Source organism: Pholcus phalangioides, unplaced genomic scaffold (genome assembly GCF_987345545.1).
Source record: "Pholcus phalangioides strain wild (caught in Gottingen) unplaced genomic scaffold, Ppha-v1.0 ptg000008l_1, whole genome shotgun sequence".
NCBI classification, from domain to species: Eukaryota; Metazoa; Arthropoda; class Arachnida; order Araneae; family Pholcidae; genus Pholcus; species Pholcus phalangioides.
Genome location: NW_028301601.1, coordinates 506,897 through 523,643, shown reverse-complemented (window position 1 = coordinate 523,643; position 16,747 = coordinate 506,897). Strand labels below are relative to the sequence as shown.

The 16,747-nt window shown below is 38.4% G+C and overlaps 2 protein-coding genes across 4 annotated transcripts in view; one reads left to right on the top strand and one right to left on the bottom strand.

The window, feature by feature from the left end:
* Positions 1-16,747, top strand: part of LOC149083465 (chymotrypsin inhibitor-like) — a 54,351-nt gene that overhangs the window by 9,908 nt on the left and 27,696 nt on the right. Inside the window, exon 2 of one of the 3 annotated variants that reach the window (XM_089233981.1) lies at positions 6,002-6,209. In XM_089233981.1, coding sequence (XP_089090107.1) covers positions 6,002-6,192 — 191 coding nt within the window. In that variant the 3' untranslated portion in view covers positions 6,193-6,209. Of the gene's footprint in view, positions 1-5,346; positions 5,691-6,001; positions 6,377-16,747 lie in introns of those variants that run through there. The other 2 variants (XM_089233980.1, XM_089233979.1) reach the window with 2 other exon arrangements.
* LOC149083464 (nose resistant to fluoxetine protein 6-like) overlaps positions 9,161-16,747 on the bottom strand; it is a 62,813-nt gene continuing 55,226 nt past the window's right edge. The window contains exons 11-15 of the mRNA XM_089233978.1: positions 14,548-14,670; positions 14,267-14,390; positions 13,937-14,129; positions 13,240-13,382; positions 9,161-13,142 (exon numbers count right to left, since the gene is read on the bottom strand). Of these exons, the coding sequence (XP_089090104.1) occupies positions 12,957-13,142; positions 13,240-13,382; positions 13,937-14,129; positions 14,267-14,390; positions 14,548-14,670 (769 nt within the window). The 3' untranslated portion in view covers positions 9,161-12,956. The remainder of the gene's footprint in view (positions 13,143-13,239; positions 13,383-13,936; positions 14,130-14,266; positions 14,391-14,547; positions 14,671-16,747) is intronic.

The following is a 16,747-nucleotide window of genomic DNA, read 5'->3' as shown; positions in this document are numbered from 1 at the left end:
CCAAATTCGCAGATGACGTGAAGCTAATGGGGGTAATCGGGAATCAAAGCGATAGGGAGTTGCTCCAGACCAACTTAAACAGGATTGCAGCATGGGCAAATGAATGGAGCATGACGTTTAGCGTTGATAAGTGCATGGTCGCTCATTTTTGTTCGAGCAACCCACGGTTCTCTTACGAGTTGAATGGTGTCACTATCCCGGATGCAACTAGGGTCACCGATTTGGGAATTCTCATTGACGAGCGGCTTAGGTTCTCTGAACATTGTTCAGCGGTGGCCAAAAAAGCGAATAGAATGCTTGGTCTCATTTTCATTCTCCTAAAGTCATTCTTCCGCTTTTTCGAGGCTTAGTTCGTCCCTGACTGGAGTATGCTGTAAGGTTTTGGAGATCATACCTACAGAGGGACATAGACTTGGTTGAAGGGGTGCAGAGAAGAGCTACGCGTGTCCTTATTGGTACACAGGGCTTGAGTTATGAACAGAGACTTCATTTTTTGAATATGTTTACATTGGATGAACGCAGGTGTCGAGGAGATATGATCGAAGTGTTCAAAATTTTCAATGGGATGGATAGGATGGACCATGAACTTTTAGTACACCGCCAATCGACTGCTTTTACAAGGGGACATCAGTATCGATTGGTAAGGGGTTATGCAAGGTTAGGGTTTCGCAGGGAATTTTTCTCTAATAAGGTTGTCAATAAATGGAATTGCTTACTCCCGGAGGAAGTAAATTGTAACACAATTGACACGTGTAAAAAGAAGTATGATAAACATTTTGGGGTAAATCGAGAAGCATTTATGGGCATTGTATAAAATTTTTTCATGTGTATATATTGTTTATAATTTTTGTTAATTGCATTTTTAATTGGGTTACTTTATTTTTGAAATATATGACATCCATATTTGTTATGGGCATCTTTTTCTTAGCGACCTCGCTGGTCATTTTGCCTGTTGTGGTGTTGTATTTTTATTTGTATTTGTATTGCTGCATGCTAAATTCTGTTGCTGAATTCTAAATTCTATTCTATAATAGAACACGAGATTGAGACTCTCATATTGGCATCGATTCAGATAAGTCGTGACTAGCGGAGAAGGCTTGAACAATATAAACTTGAAATTGCAATTGTTAGACCCCTAAGATGTAGAGAGGTCACATTGACCGAGTCCTCGGGGAAGCCAGATAAAGACGAAGAATGTAGGATGATAATGTGATGATGTAGGCTCAGCTTCCATCGACAGTGAGGGTACCCTGGGTCGAAGTCAGAGACAGCTTTAGAAGTGGAGAAAAGTAGTTATGTCGATGATTGTTGTGGACAGTCGTAGCAACACGACCGCTATTTATTTCCATAGACATCGCCATGCGTCGCAGCATATCCATGTCGATGATGAAGGATGGCTTAAACTAAAACATGTAGATTCTCGAACCATTCTTCGCGCAATCCTTGCACATCTTTTTCAGCCTCCGTCGCGTGACTGTAGATTGACACACTCGAATTAAGGGAAAACGAAACAAAAAGGTGTATCAGGTCGCTCGTATTATATAATCTTATTATTATCTTTGTCTCTGAAATTCCTTGAGATTCTGACCTAGAAATCGTTAGGGCCAAATGACGCCAACCAAACTTTTTCCCACTGCCTTATTTTCTATATATTTACCGCCAGCTTCCGATTTTCACTTGTTTGTCCAACTTGAATCAATCCATGAAAGTTTCCTTAATACACATTTTCTTCTTATCTCTGGAGACTGGAACCTCCCGGGAGTCGACTGGAAAAATCTGAAATCACTGTCTGGCAACCACCGAATCAACAATAAAGTCTTGGACATCTTCTATAAGTTTAATCTCGTCTAAAACATTTTAGTACCAACAAGAACTACTGTTCACTCCAGTTCCACCCTCGATCTTATCGCCACCTCTAACCGAATTCAAATTCTGGATACTTACACCTTCGAAGGTTGTTCAGATCACAATATTCCATTTATTGATTTCTCTCTTCATAACTCTATCCCTTCTTACAAACTCGCTCTTAAACGTAATTTTAACAAAGCCAATTATTCTTTAACGCAGTCCATTCTTCGCTCCAATTTCAATGATTTTCTATCGATATCCCTCTCCAATATTCATATCCTTTGGTCAACTTTCAATCTTATTATAGACAAATGCGTAGCTACAGTCCCGACAAAAATAGTTTCTGGCAAGTATCTCCACGGTCCTTGGATCAACACACATCATTCACCTTAAGAGGAAAATCCGGCGTGCCGCCTTCAAATATAAACCCAACAAATCTAATGCACTCAAATCCTCAATTTCTACTTCCACTCGGAGTCTCAAGAACCTTATTTCTACACGAAAGTCCAAGTACCTATCCCACTCTTTACCAAATTACTTAAATACAAATCCTACCCAATTTTGGAACTTCCTCAAACCTAAATCTGTTGGACCCACTTCTCTCAAGATCTCAAATAAAAACGTCTCGTCTCCTTCAGATATTGCTACTGAATTCAATTTGGCTTTCTGCTCAGTTTATTCTCAGTTTTTTTTTGTTTTTTTTTATCCCACTCCACCACAATACTCATTCGTCGATTCTGTCCATAACTCAAATCCGGTCCTTTTTACTAAAGAAGGTATTTTGAAGTTACTAAAAAAACTGAAACCCCATTCTTTAGGCCCCGATGACATCCCAAACTCCATTTCCAAATATTGCGCGGAAGAAATCTCTGACTATCTTCTAATCTTATTTAACGTCTCACTAAATACCACCATACTCCCCACCGATTGGAAAATCAATAAAATTATTTCCTTCACAACCGGTCCCCTCTCCGACCACCTTAACTTCAGACCAATATCTATTACTTCATCCTGTTGTAAGATTTTTGAACATGTTATAGCAAAGGAAATCCACGCTCATTTAGACTCCATTAACTTTTTCTTTCCCAACCAACACGGCTTCAGACGATCCCTTTCTACTACATCCCAACTGTCCCTTTACTTCCATGACCTTACCAAAGTCATTGACGGGAAGGTACAAACCGATATCATCTTCTTGGGTTTCTCTAAAGCCTATGATAAAATTCCGCACAATAGACTCCTTAAACTTTCAAATCTTGGTCTTAATGTACAATTGCTCGAATGGTTAGAAGCTTTCCTAAAAAATCGTAAACAATTCGTTCATTTTAATGATCATGATTCACCTTTTCCCACTGTAAATTCAGGTACTCCTCAAGGAGCGGTTCTCTCGCCTTTACTGTTTTTAATTTATATAAACGACCTTCCTGAAATCCTCAACTGCACCACTAGATTTTTTTCTGATGATTGTGCAATCTACCGCGCAATTAATGATAGATCAGATCAAGATATTCTCCAACGTAATCTTGTTTCCATCTCAGATTGGTGCTCATACTATTGGCACATGCCTATTAAACTATCTAAAACAGTTTTCATGAGAGGTACACGTAAAACTCTTCCCCTCGAATTTTCATACTCGATCAATAACGTGACCATATCCCAAGTTTCTCAATTTATATATCTGGGAGTCATAATCTCGACTGATCTCCGTTGGAATAATCATATCGGTTATGTCTACCAGAAATGCCTCAACAATTTTTTTTCCTTCGCCGCAACCTCAAACATTCTACTCGTGACGTCCGACTTCTCTGATACCAAACTTATATTTCTCCCGTTCTTTCTTATGCAGCTGAGGTCTGGGACCCCCACACCTCTCGTAACATCGACAAACTTGAATCTATCCAAAACAAACCCGCCCGCTTTATTCACGACTGCTGGTCATTATTTAGTTCAGTTTCCAATCTTAAACTCGAACTTAATCTCCACCCACTCGCTACTCACCGATTTATCTCCCGCTTAGCCATGCTTTACAAAATTATTCATGGTAATTTAAATTTCGATACTTCCAGTATTTTGTCTAGGCGTTCCTATGTTTCCAATAGACTTGGCCACCCCAAAAAATTAAAACCTATTTTTGCCTCTACAGATTGTTTTAAATTCAGTTTCTTTCCCAATACCATAGTTGAATGGAACAAACTCCCCTCTACTATTGTTAACTCCCTCACGATCTCCGATTTCTTGTCCAATGTTTCAAAGCATATGTGTAATCTACCGCTCCCTCTTGTATAGGCCTTGGGCCCACAATATTGTATAAATAAATAAATATCGCATTATATATAGTTTACATACTGTGCATAAACGGCAAGAGAGGGAAAAATTTTTTACATCTTATTCTGCATAAAAATAAATCACGAGAAAGCGAAAATTTTTCAGGAAGTATAAGTACGCTCTGAGTCATCCACATGCTTGTACATTCTTTAGGTCACTCATATACCTTGCATTCACCATAGGTCACTCTTTTGGTCGTTCACTGACATGGTTCCTTGCTTTATAGGTCACTCTTTTGATCATTTACTCATTTACACATGCTCTGTCATTTTTTCCGCCATTCACTTGCTTGCACGCGCTGTAGTTCACTCTCTTTGTCATTCACATGCTTTCATACTGTCTAGGTTATATATATATATATATATATATATATGGGTTATATTATATGGGCATCTTTTTATCAGCCACCTCGTTGGGCATTTTGTCTGTTGTGGCGTTGTATTTGTATTTTTTTTCATTCACGCTTGCACACAATCTAGGGCACTCTTTTCCTCACTCACGTGCTAGAAAACTCTCTGAGTGACTCTTTTGGCGGCTCACAAACTTAGTGCTTCACTGTCTCGGTAGAGGTGAATTTATACTTAGGGTCATACAAATTTTGCTGCCCTTCTCCCATTCTCTACCACTCATTCCAGAAATTTGCCGCCCCTCCCTCTGAACTTGTCGCCCTGGGCTATAGCCCACTAAGCCCTCCTGTAAATGCGCCACTAACCGCATTTACATCTTCGTATGAACGATGACAAAAATGCATAAATGTGCAGGGTAGTTACTTCGAAGGAAACACTAAATAAATAGGTTCTATCTGTACTCATTCCTCTGTAACAAAATAGGTTTCAGAATTTTTTGAACGTAGTAGTATATCAACTAAACCGTTTGTTATTCGCGTACGTATTTGTTGGCCGAGGTAGAAATATTGTGAAAAAATCTTCGTCAGCCGAAAGATTCGTAAGCCAGAGAGTTCGCTAGCCGAGGTATTACTGTATAGTAATCAATAGAAGATTGAAAAATCCATCGTTTATAAGTGATATGAGTGATAGGAGCAGTTTGAGAGGGAACGTTATGTAACCATTTGAACAATTGCGTAGAAAAAAGAATTCGTAAATAAGTATTCTTTCATTATTTGTGTTTTGATTGTCTAATATTTTGGCTGTATCCATGCCCTGTATTCAACAGGATGCGGTGAAAATGAGGTATATGATGAGTGCTGGAGTTCGACTCAGCCTAGTTGTGACAATCCAGATCCTGACGCTATGTTTTTAGACTGTAACTTTGGTTGCCGTTGCCGTGACGGTTTCCTGGAGAATACTGACAGTGAAGGTGTTACGCACTGCGTCAAGCCAGAAAATTGCCCGAAAAGCCGCTGAAGAAAAAGGATTCACGAACAAGAATTGTTCATTCTAAAAGTACCGAATGAATCTCTTCCTGTGAATCAGACGAAATAAATATGTTATAACAAAAGCTTGAACTCGATCAATATTACTACCGATGCGATTTTTCCCCCACAATAAATAATGTCGAATATTAAATTTACTGAGGCTCATTGATTAACATCATTAAAAAAAGGACTACAATATTAAAAATGGCCTTCGTTAACCGAGGTATCAATATAGTAGCAATTAAAATCTTCAATAGACGATTGAGAAGCCCATTTTCTACAAGTGATATGTCATATGAGCAATTTGAGATCGTTGGTGTTTGGTGCAGTAGTTTCAGAGCGTTAAGTAACCACTTGAACCATTATAGAAAATTTTCTTAAATAAGTATTCATTTAATATTTGTGTTTCGATTGTCTAATATTTTGGCTGTATCCATGCACTGTATTCAACAGGATGCGGTGAAAATGAGGCTTATGGTGAGTGTTGGAGCTCGACTCAGCCTAGTTGTGAGAATCCAGATCCTGTGATAATGCTAGCAGACTGTAACTTTGGTTGCCGTTGCGATGACGGTTTCCTGAAGAATATTGACAGTGAAGGCGTTACGCACTGCGTCAAGCCAGAAAATTGCCCGAAAAGCCGCTGAAGACAAAGGATTCACGAGTATGAATCATTTATTCTAAAAATACCGAATGAATCCTTTCCTGTGAATCAAACGAAATAAATGTTACAACAAAAGCTTGAACTCGATTGAAAAGCTTTAGCACTACCGATATGCGATTTTACTCCCTTTAATAAATAACATGGAATATTAAATTTACTGAGAATCATTGATTAGCATCTCATGTCATTCTTCTGTATGTCATTTCAAGAACTTTAAAAACCATATATAGTGATACCTCGGCTAACGAAGATTATTAGTTCCTGAATCACGTTCGTACGCGGAAAACTTCCTATAACGCGCGTGATTTCCTATAGATTTCTATAGAAGCATCGTAAAAACACGAAAGCTGAGATGAACACCTTCACAATCAGATGGAGAATTTAAAGGTAAATGAGAGAGAGAGAGAGAGAGAGATACAAGACTTCTTGTTTTTAACTGTGTTCACATTCCAGAGTCTCGCCTCCGAAAGAATGCGTACATATTATCAACATCCAAATATATTGATAGAACTTTTTTCTTCGAAGTTCAAATTTTTCGCTTTGAAAAAAAATTTTTTGTTGAAAAATTTGAATTCTTCGCTATATTTAATCATTTATTCATTTATTTCACACAAAATGGCACAAACGCTTTTTAGAAGGGAAATAAATCGGAATCCTTTATCTTGAAAAGAAAAGAGCATTCAGGGAGTATAAAAGTGGACGAGATGACCTATCATTGTTTACTGATAAAAGAAGACTGTTGAAGAAAGCGATAAGGGATAGTAAAAAAGAGAAGTTGAATCTAGGTTGGCATATAACATTGGCTCTGACCCAAAATCATTTTTTCGATACGTCAATAATGGATGTAAGGGGACAGTTCGCCCCCTCTCGATAGGAGGCTCTAGGGTAGAGAGCAATGTAGTGCTTTCAATGACTTTTTCGTGTCGGTTTTTAATGGAGATAATGATATTCGATATACGGGTGTTGCATGGGGGAATAAATTCCTCAACGATATTCAAGTAGAAGACGTGGATGTCCTAAATCTTCTAAGAAATGTATGTGCAAGCAAAGCACCAGGAGATATCTATCCCAGGGTCCTCAGGGAATGTGGTAATAAATTGTTGGGGCCAGTCGTACAGATATATAGGAGCAGTGTTGCTGAGGGTATCGTCCCAAGGGATTAGAAACTTGCTAATGTTGTTCCGATATTTAAGAAGGATAGTAGAGAAGCGGTGTCCAATTATCGTCCAGTGAGTTTGATGAGCCTCATCTCGAAAATTTTGGAAATTATCATCAAAAGGCAGTTTGTGAAGTGGATAGACGAGAATAATGTATTGTCGGATAATCAGCATGGGTTCAGAAAGGGGAAGTCATGTGTAACAAACCTCCTTTGCTTCTATGATCACGTGACTAAGGCTTTGGGTAAGAGCAAAAATGTAGACGTTATTTACCTTGATTTCCAGAAGGCATTCGATCGTGTCCAACATGGTAAACTCTTGAAGCGTTTACACGAGATTGGAATTGGGGGCAACTAGCTGAATTGGATAGAATCGTGGTTAAGAGATAGGTCGCAACGAGTTATGGTGAACGGGGAATTCTCTGGTTGGACAGACGTCACAAGTGGAGTTCCTCAAGGAAATGTCCTTGGCCCCATACTTTTTTCACTTTTTATCGATAAACTCGATCAGGGTATCGATGGGATTACTAGCAAATTCGCAGATGATGTGAAGCTAATGGGGGTAATCGGGGCAAAAGCGATAGGGAGTTGCTCCAGACCAACTTAAACAGGATTGCAGCATGGGCAAATGAATGGAGCATGACGTTTAGCATTGATAAGTGCATGGTCGCTCATTTTGGTTTGAACAACCCACGGTTTTCTTACGAGTTGAATGGTGTCACTATCCCGGATGCAACTAGGGTCACCGATTTGGGAATTCTCATTGACGAGCGACTTAAGTTTTCTGAACATTGTTCAGCGGTTGTCAAAAAATCGAATAGAATGCTTGGTCTCATTTTCAAAAAGGTCTCTTCGCGTTCTCCTAAAGTCACTCTTCCGCTTTTTCGAGGATTAGTTCGTCCTGGACTGGAGTATGCTGTAAGGTTTTGGAAACCATACCTACAGAGGGACATAGAATTGGTTGAAGGGGTGCAGAAAAGAGCTACGCGTGTCGTTATTGGCACACAGGGCTTGAGGTATGAAGAGAGACTTCATTTTTTGAATATGTTTACGTTGGATGAACGCAGGTGTCGAGGAGATATGATCGAAGTGTTTAAAATTTTCAATAAGATGGATAGGATGGACCATGAACTTTTAGTACACCGCCAATCGACTGCTTTTACAAAGGGACACCAGTATCGATTGGTGAGAGACAATGCAAGGCTATGGTGTCGCAGGGAATTTTTCTCTAATAGGGTTGTTAATAAATGGAATAGCTTACCCCCGGAGGTAGTAAATTGTAACACAATTGACACGTTTAAAAAGAAATACGATAAACATGTTGGGGTAAATCGAGAAGCTATCCATTCTTAGAATAAGACAACCATAAGTATTCTTTATGGGCATTGTATGATATTTTATCATGTGTATATATTGTTTATAATTTATGTTAATTGCATTTTTAATTGGGTTGCTGTTTTTTTTTTAAATGTATGACATCCATATTTTTATGGGCATCTTTTTATCAGCCACTTCGTTGGGCATTTTGCCTGTTGTGGCGTTGTATTTGTATAATTCATCTCACGACATGGCAGTGTTATGTGAACGTGCGCATCTACCACTAGTATTAAGTTGAGATTTAATTAAATAAGAATTCGGTAAATAATTAGTTGAATAGGAATATAGTAGATTTTCAGTTTAATAGACATTCATTTGATGTTGGAAGGAAAAACCTTGCGTTTTTTTTCAATGCACAATGGACGCTGTTATTGTTTTATATCTGCGCTTTAGAAACAGAAAAGCAACACATTGGAAAGAAATTAGATATACATTTTATTGAAAATTCTTAGAATCATACACTCATAATAACTCTTCCGCATACATTCTGTGTTAAACTTTACAAACTAAAAATAAGAATAATTTACTCTTTCGAATTTCACAAACACGTATACAAATAAATATTTTGTTTTTCGACACTGATGAATATGTACTTTTAGAAAATATTTTCTGGACGCCATGACAGTGTCCACAAGATGCAGATTTAAAGCTCTAAAAGGTGGTTAGAGGATCTTCGTATATCTGAACGAATACTGGTTACGAATATGCAAAGTTCAATCAAATGAAATTTCATTCGATTTAATATGAGAGAGACATATATCTGACGATGTTGTACAGGTAAACCAAGCAACCTTTAAGCCAATGCCTTGGGCAGTGTTCTTTTATTGTTCTAGTCCAATTCATTCGAAATACTCGTAAGAAACTGAAGTAATTGGACGTAAAACTTTCTTTTCCTTCAATCCGAGCACAAGTCTGGTCTGTTGTCATGAGATATTTACTACCGAATGAGTTGTGCCGGAAGTGTGTATATGTGTGTATCTAACAGTCTGACAAGGAAAGGGTCATAAGTCTTCAAAAATTATGAAAAAAATTTAGGTACATTCATCTCACCCAGAAACAAATAAAAAAAATTAGCGGCGGAATGCAATTATTAAACACGCAGAAAATCATTAAAAAGATATCGGTTGGCTACTCATTGCTTCTCGCGCTTTTTGGCGATATCTATAAAAAAAAACCCGTTTTTTTACTTTCTTTTAATTTCTTTCCTCCAGGCTATCTGTTCTAGAAATTGCTGTAGTTATTTCGTTTTTTTCCTCTTCTTTCTTTGTGCTGTGCTTTATCATGTGTTATTTGAATGACGTCACTGTACCCACTAGGGTTGTGGGATTTTTAAATTCTTTGTTGGGCTCTATTGGCGTCGAAAATATAATTTTTTTTTAATGATCTGTAATAACTCCTACGAATCTTTTTTTAAATATTTGTGTGCATATTTAAATGAGTTAAATCAGTGGTAATTTTTTCAAAACTTTTTGAAGACGTCACCCTTTCCTTGTTAGTTTGTGCGTTGTGCGTGAATTTTTGTGCTGTAATCTATTTTTCGAGCGTTATATCGTCATTTCCAGTTTGCCATCTATTTTATGAATCAAGTGTAATGACTGAATATTTGTACCGTTGTAGGTCTGTTGCTCTCTGTGGCGATACTTTTAACGAGAAGATTAGCTCACATTCACGCCTCGAAGTTGGGAACTGCAGTAAGTCAACTTCAGCCGACCACCACTGTACAGCCAATTTGAGTTCAAACCCGGGACAACAAGCCCTCTAGGGCAACAGAATCACACAAACTCGATCACTTATTTTCCGAAAGTATTAGTATCATGCAGCTTGTCTAATGTAACCTCACCGTCGACACAGTGGTGGTTGGCTGAAGTTGGTTGCCTGTGGTCCCAACTTCGAGGTGCGAATGCGAGCCGATCTCCCCGTCGAAAAAAGTCTCGCCACCGAGGGCAGCAGGCCTACAACGGTAAAATCTTCAATCTCATAGTTCGAAAAATGGATGGCAGATGATAATACCATGAAAAGCATTACACAGAAACAAATTTTCATGTTAGGTTCACGACAGAACACGCACATTCCAACGTGTACCAACTCGTTAGAAATTCCGCAGACGAATATGGACAAGATACATGTGTGGTTGAGTAATTGCTTGCCTAATGTAGTGAAACAACCGAGGTAACGAATGGTATCCACTGATTCACAGGTTTTCAACCTTTTTGAGCTGCGACCCACCTATACAGGGTGCATAAGTAATTGGGGCATATGGCATTTTGCTGGCGAACCGTTGATCTTAGAGCCATACTTGCAATTAGAAAAGTATCCAAATAACGCGTAGTACTCAGATATGTCATCCATGCTGCTGAAAAATTTACAATTTATACCGTTCTCGCTTGTATACCCAAAAACCCAATTACAAAATTGTTGCCCGGTCTTTCCTGAATATATATATAATAATCTACGTTTCCTTGCGCAATATTCGAATTTAAAAAAACAGGAAAGTTAGGAAAAAACATTATTAAATGCGGGAAACAGTTTTACCCGAACGCATTTAATGCTCTATTTTCCCCCCAACTTTCTTGTGTTTTTCCTAATTCGAATATTTCAGTGAATATTGCTTTTAGAAACAATTTTTAAAAGCAATTTTAAAAGCAATTTTTATTTTATTTTAATAACTATACAACCCGATGCAGCATGAATAATATAACTGAATACTACGCGTTATTTGGATACTTTTTCTAACTGGAAGTATGGTTCTAGGATCAACGGTGCGCCAGTAAAATGAAATATGCCCGGTTACCTATGCAACCTGTATATTTTCAATTTGAAAATTCCTATCAAAAATTCCTGATTAACAAAATGTTCAGTTTTCGAAATTAGTAAAACCAGTGCACTGGAGGCCGAGGATCTACTAAGGATTCACAGAAGCTACTCAACAAGAGCCAACAGCGCCTGACCCTAGGACTTCGATTAAAACCCCAAATTATTGAAAGTTTTTACTAATTCCGAGTTTATTTTTTCTGATTTTACAATAATTCTGGAATTACCGGTTCGGGCATGGATGTCTACTAACACTAACAAATTCCCTGGACGGATCCTGCTGATCCCTTGGGAATACGTGAAGATCACATTAAAAAAAAAAAAAATTACTTTTCCCATTAACTTTCAGTTATTTTTCAATAGTTCTGTTCTCAGATGGCAAAATGTTATGTCGGTTTTTTTCAAATTTTTAAGATGGCAAATTGTAAATAACATTTTGCCAATATGCGATTCTGTGGCTTCTTTTGACTCATTAAAATGCTTCGGTTGTTTTCTCCTAAAGTGAAAGAGAAAGGCACATTTTGGCACCTTCTAAATATTAACCAACGAGACTCCGGAATGCGAAGTTTTTTTGGGAAAAGTAACATAACATTTTGTCATCTGAATATACAATTGTGGAATCCTTTCCGATTAATTTCAGAATCATTCCCCATTAATTATGGAAATCTTTTCAATAATTTTGGAATTATGCTGTGCTTTCATTGATTTCAAAATTTCATCGTATCTGAATTTTCATTAAGCCTTCTCTTTTAATGTGTTCATATTTTTATTTAGATAATTTTCAGCATTCTTTCGCATTCCGTAATAATATTATGCAATTTCGAATGCTGACATCTCCCTAAAAATACAATACATAGAATCAACTCTCGAGAAGGCCCCAAAAATATCTGGGTCTCAGCCCAGGTGATGGTAAGATGCTCGTCTACCACCGTGAAGGTTGCTGTGACGGCCCCAGGTTCAAACCCGGGGGTGGGGGGGGGGGAGTATAGATAAGATATTTTCCCTAACTAGCTTGAGGCGACCGCCGATAGATGGTGCCTTCATTTCTAACCCAACTCAATGATGGCAGTAAATTGCAATACAGTGATATAGCCAGAGTTGGCGTTTGGTGATGTAGCCACCGAAATCATTGAGAAGCGCCCTTGAAATCACAGGTGCAACAATGGATTTAAAACTGTATTGTATGTAGATTCGTACGACCCACCTCTTAATCTATATAGGTTAAAAATCTCTTCACTAACTAACCAAGAAATTGGAAAATGCCTGTGGTGAATTTTCTTACAATTCCAAGTGCATTCTAGCCGTCCGTCTTGATGAATTCACTTGGATTTGTTTCATTTGATAGACCCTTACACGTTAACGGTAATAAAAAAAATGAAACATCGTCGGAAGTCTATATTTTTCTAAGGTTCAGCAGCAGCTCCATTAGTTGTTGGCTTTGGATCAGATGTGTCCTGAAATTTTGAAGCGTGTCGTGTCCTGGAGCCAAATATCAACGAGTCCATGGAGTTGACGGGTTGTTCCACTGCCACGTGGATCAAAAAAGACACAATGTAAGTCAAGCACGTTGTACCAAGGAAATAATAGACCTGTGAATTAGAAATGAAATTTCCAACAGTTAATCTAAGCACAAAGTTAGTGACAAAGATATCTCGGAGCAATAACTCGGATGACAGTTTTTCTCACCATGTCGAAGTAGTCGCTGTTTATGACCTCACGTAGCCGCGCCTGGTGGTAATACATGACTAGAGGATGAAGGAGGTAGGCCATGAACGTCAGGCGGTCCAGGTAAATGAATGCCGACCAAGATAGGAAGCGGTTCACGAGGCCTGCAACGATCCGAAAGATTTGAATTTTACCCCTCAATTCCCTCTTTCAAAATATTTATTTATAAAAAAATAAAGCTTTTTATTTTAATAGATTTTTTGATAGAATTTTCATAGAAGTATTACTCTTCATATTTACGGAGATAAAACATATATAAATCAGTGTTCTTTAATCTGTTTTCAACTGCGGAGAGTGAAAATTGAAGGACTGGACACACCCAACACCACCTATAGAACATATGTGTTATTGAAGATGTGTTCCTATAGAACTATATGAACATATGTTCTATAGGTGGTGTTGAGATGGGAAGCGGGGTGTGTCAACAACTGCGAACAGGTAAAAGTGGTTGAACAATTTCACGGATAGGCGAAAATGGGATCATTAATTTGTGGGACAGCCAAAAATAAATACCTTGGGGTAAAATTACGGACCGATTAAAAAAATAGATAAAGAGGAAAAATAATTTGTACCCTGCAAAAAGTAAACAAGGCTAATACTTATGTGATCCGTGTAAGTTTCATTTATAATTAATTATATTTGTAATTAATTTTATCACCTTTGGGATACATAACGCAGTCATAGATGACCCAAGCGACGCACAAGCCCCAAGTCGTGCGGTGCAGTCCGGCATAGGCCACGTGAGCTAGGGGATTAGGCCCGCTCCATGCATATCTGGTGAATGCGTACAGGCCGAACACGGTAGCAAGCCCCAGTGCAGTCATCAGGACCCACGATATGGCACGAAACGCCTTTACAGCCGATAAGAAAAAAAAAATGTAAATGAGTAATTAATCGGCTAATAACGATCAATCACATTTCAGATTATTGACATTTGATTTGTTAATATAATTATATTAATAACTGATGGTAACGTGTAACGACATACCGGGAGCTGTATCCTCTTCCTCGGATACCTGCTGACGTAATAGCCTAGTATCATTCCCGTGCAGTACGAACCGAAGTGGCTGTATATGAGGGTGTAGACGTTGTTGTAAAATTTGTGAAACATCCTTCAAAAATGGAATTGAGAATGAAATTTATCAAAATTTAACACTTAGAAACATTTTGAGTACAAGTACGTATTTGAATCTGCAGATGTAAACGTTTGCATAGAGATTAGCGTAACTACTGTATAACTATGAAAAATACGAGTGAGATGAAGCTTACGGAAATGCCCTGACGTCAGTGTCAAAAGTTGGTGGATATTCCTTGTACAGTGTCACCAAAGACACGGCGACTGTACCGCCAACGATCAGCATCGCGTTCACAAGCAATCCGTAGACAGGTTTTCTGCGTAATAAGAAAAAAAAAGACATTATAGTGTACAGTGAAACTTCGTTTATACGTCGCTCAATTATACGAATTAACATTTATACGACATTTGACTTCGATCGCAATCGGTTCCTATACATTTTAATGTTAAAATGAGTTACTTACTCCGACCCGGCGGATGTGATTTGCCATACAGGGGTTCCCCGGAGAGAGCATTTATTTTTTTCAATGTAAAAAAAATTAAAGATTTGCATCCTACCCGAGCAAACACCATTAACATCTCGAGAGCAGCAATTTGGTGATCTTGGCACTTACAATAAGTATTTTGAATTTAAGAAAAACATTAGCATATTATTATTTTAATGTTAAAATAATTCATTTATTCGACGAATGACCTCAATTATTCGAAGTTTTCACTTCGACTCGATCTCTAGACATTAAATGCGCGCAATTTTTATAATAATATAGTCTTTCTTTTTTTTCTTCTTTCCTTTCAAATCGAGCACAACTGAGGTCTATCACCATCTATGGGCGATTTACTACCTAGTGAGTTGTGTCGGAGGTGTAACTGCGTGTGTACCTAACAGTTTGAGTGCGCTTGTAGTGTTGTGTTTGATTTTTCAGTGCCGCCATCTGTATTTCAGAAGAAGTGAGTGATGGGTTATGATTGAATTACAATTGTACTCTTTGTAGGTCTGTTTCTCTCTGCGGCAAGACTTTTTGAAGGGGAGATCGGCTTGCATTCACGCCTTGAAGTTGGGAACCACAGAAAACAAACTTCAGCCGACCACTGTGGGTCGCGACGCGAGTCCGTCACTATGACCACTCGACCACCACAGCGGCAATTTTTATAGTCTTTCTTTCTTTCTTTCAAACCGAGCACAACTCAGGTCTATCGCCATGGGCAATTTACTACATAGTGAGTTCTGCCGGAAGTGTAAGTGTGTGTACCTAACAGTCTGAGCGCGTTTCCAGTGTCGTGTATGATTTTTCAGTGCTGCCATCTATGTTTCAGAAGCGAAGTGAGTGAAGTGTAGTTAATAAATATTTGTGCTGTTTTGTAGGCCTGTTGCTCTCTGCGACGAGACATTTTAACGGGGAGATCGGCTCGCATTCATGCTTCGAAGTTGGAAACCACCGCTGTGGCGACGGTAGGGTTCGAACCCGGGACCTCGCGACGCGAGAATTTTTATAGTCAGTGAAAACACGTTGCTGAAACAGTTCTGTTTGCATATTCCATCGCAAAAGCCATAATTTCTAGAGTAAAGGGTCTTCAACCCGTGGCCCGCCAAAACATTTCGATCGATTGACGCAATATCATTCAAAAAATAGGGTAAAACGAAGATTTTGACAAAAAAAAAAGTCACCCGGCTTCATATAGACTTTTAACAAGGACAGGCTGATCAGTGTACAGTATTTAGCTTCTTAATACGGCCTTTAATGGAAAAGAAACCACACCCCATGCACTTCTTCACCATAAATAACTTCCAGTACATCCCATTCTCCTTGAGTGGGAGAAAGCAGAAATGAACGGAATTTCCATGGTATCATATTTCTCGGGTGCATGGTTGGGAAAGGAGTAGATGGAAGTATGCATCTTAATTGGTTGGAAGAAGGATTTGTACAATATTGGTACAGTTAGTTTACTTGTGTTTTTGGTCTTCGAGCTTTTGATCAGAAGCCTTTTAGTCTTCAAATGCGTGCATGGTGGCGAACCGTGATAGCAAAAAAAAAGGAAATTTTTGAAGAAAAAGTGAGATTTTTCAAACACTTTCTCAAAACAAACACTTTTTCCAATGGAAGCTAGTAAATGCCTTTTCTTTTTTTGGTTAGATCGTGTGAAAATGGAATTTAAGGCACTGGTGCCAAAAAAAAAACGGAGAGAAAAGTTCCTAAATTAACCATATAAGTGAGAAAGAAGACATATTTCCCACATGCACATGATGATGGTATTTTTCGTCCCCTCCCCGAAGTTGTAAATGGAAGAATTTTTCCCCCTTCCACCATCTTGTGTGAAATTTCCCTGTCGCTCCTCATGATATTAGCAGGGTTGTGATATTTTGGTGATTTCTGAAGTAAATTAATGCACTAACCC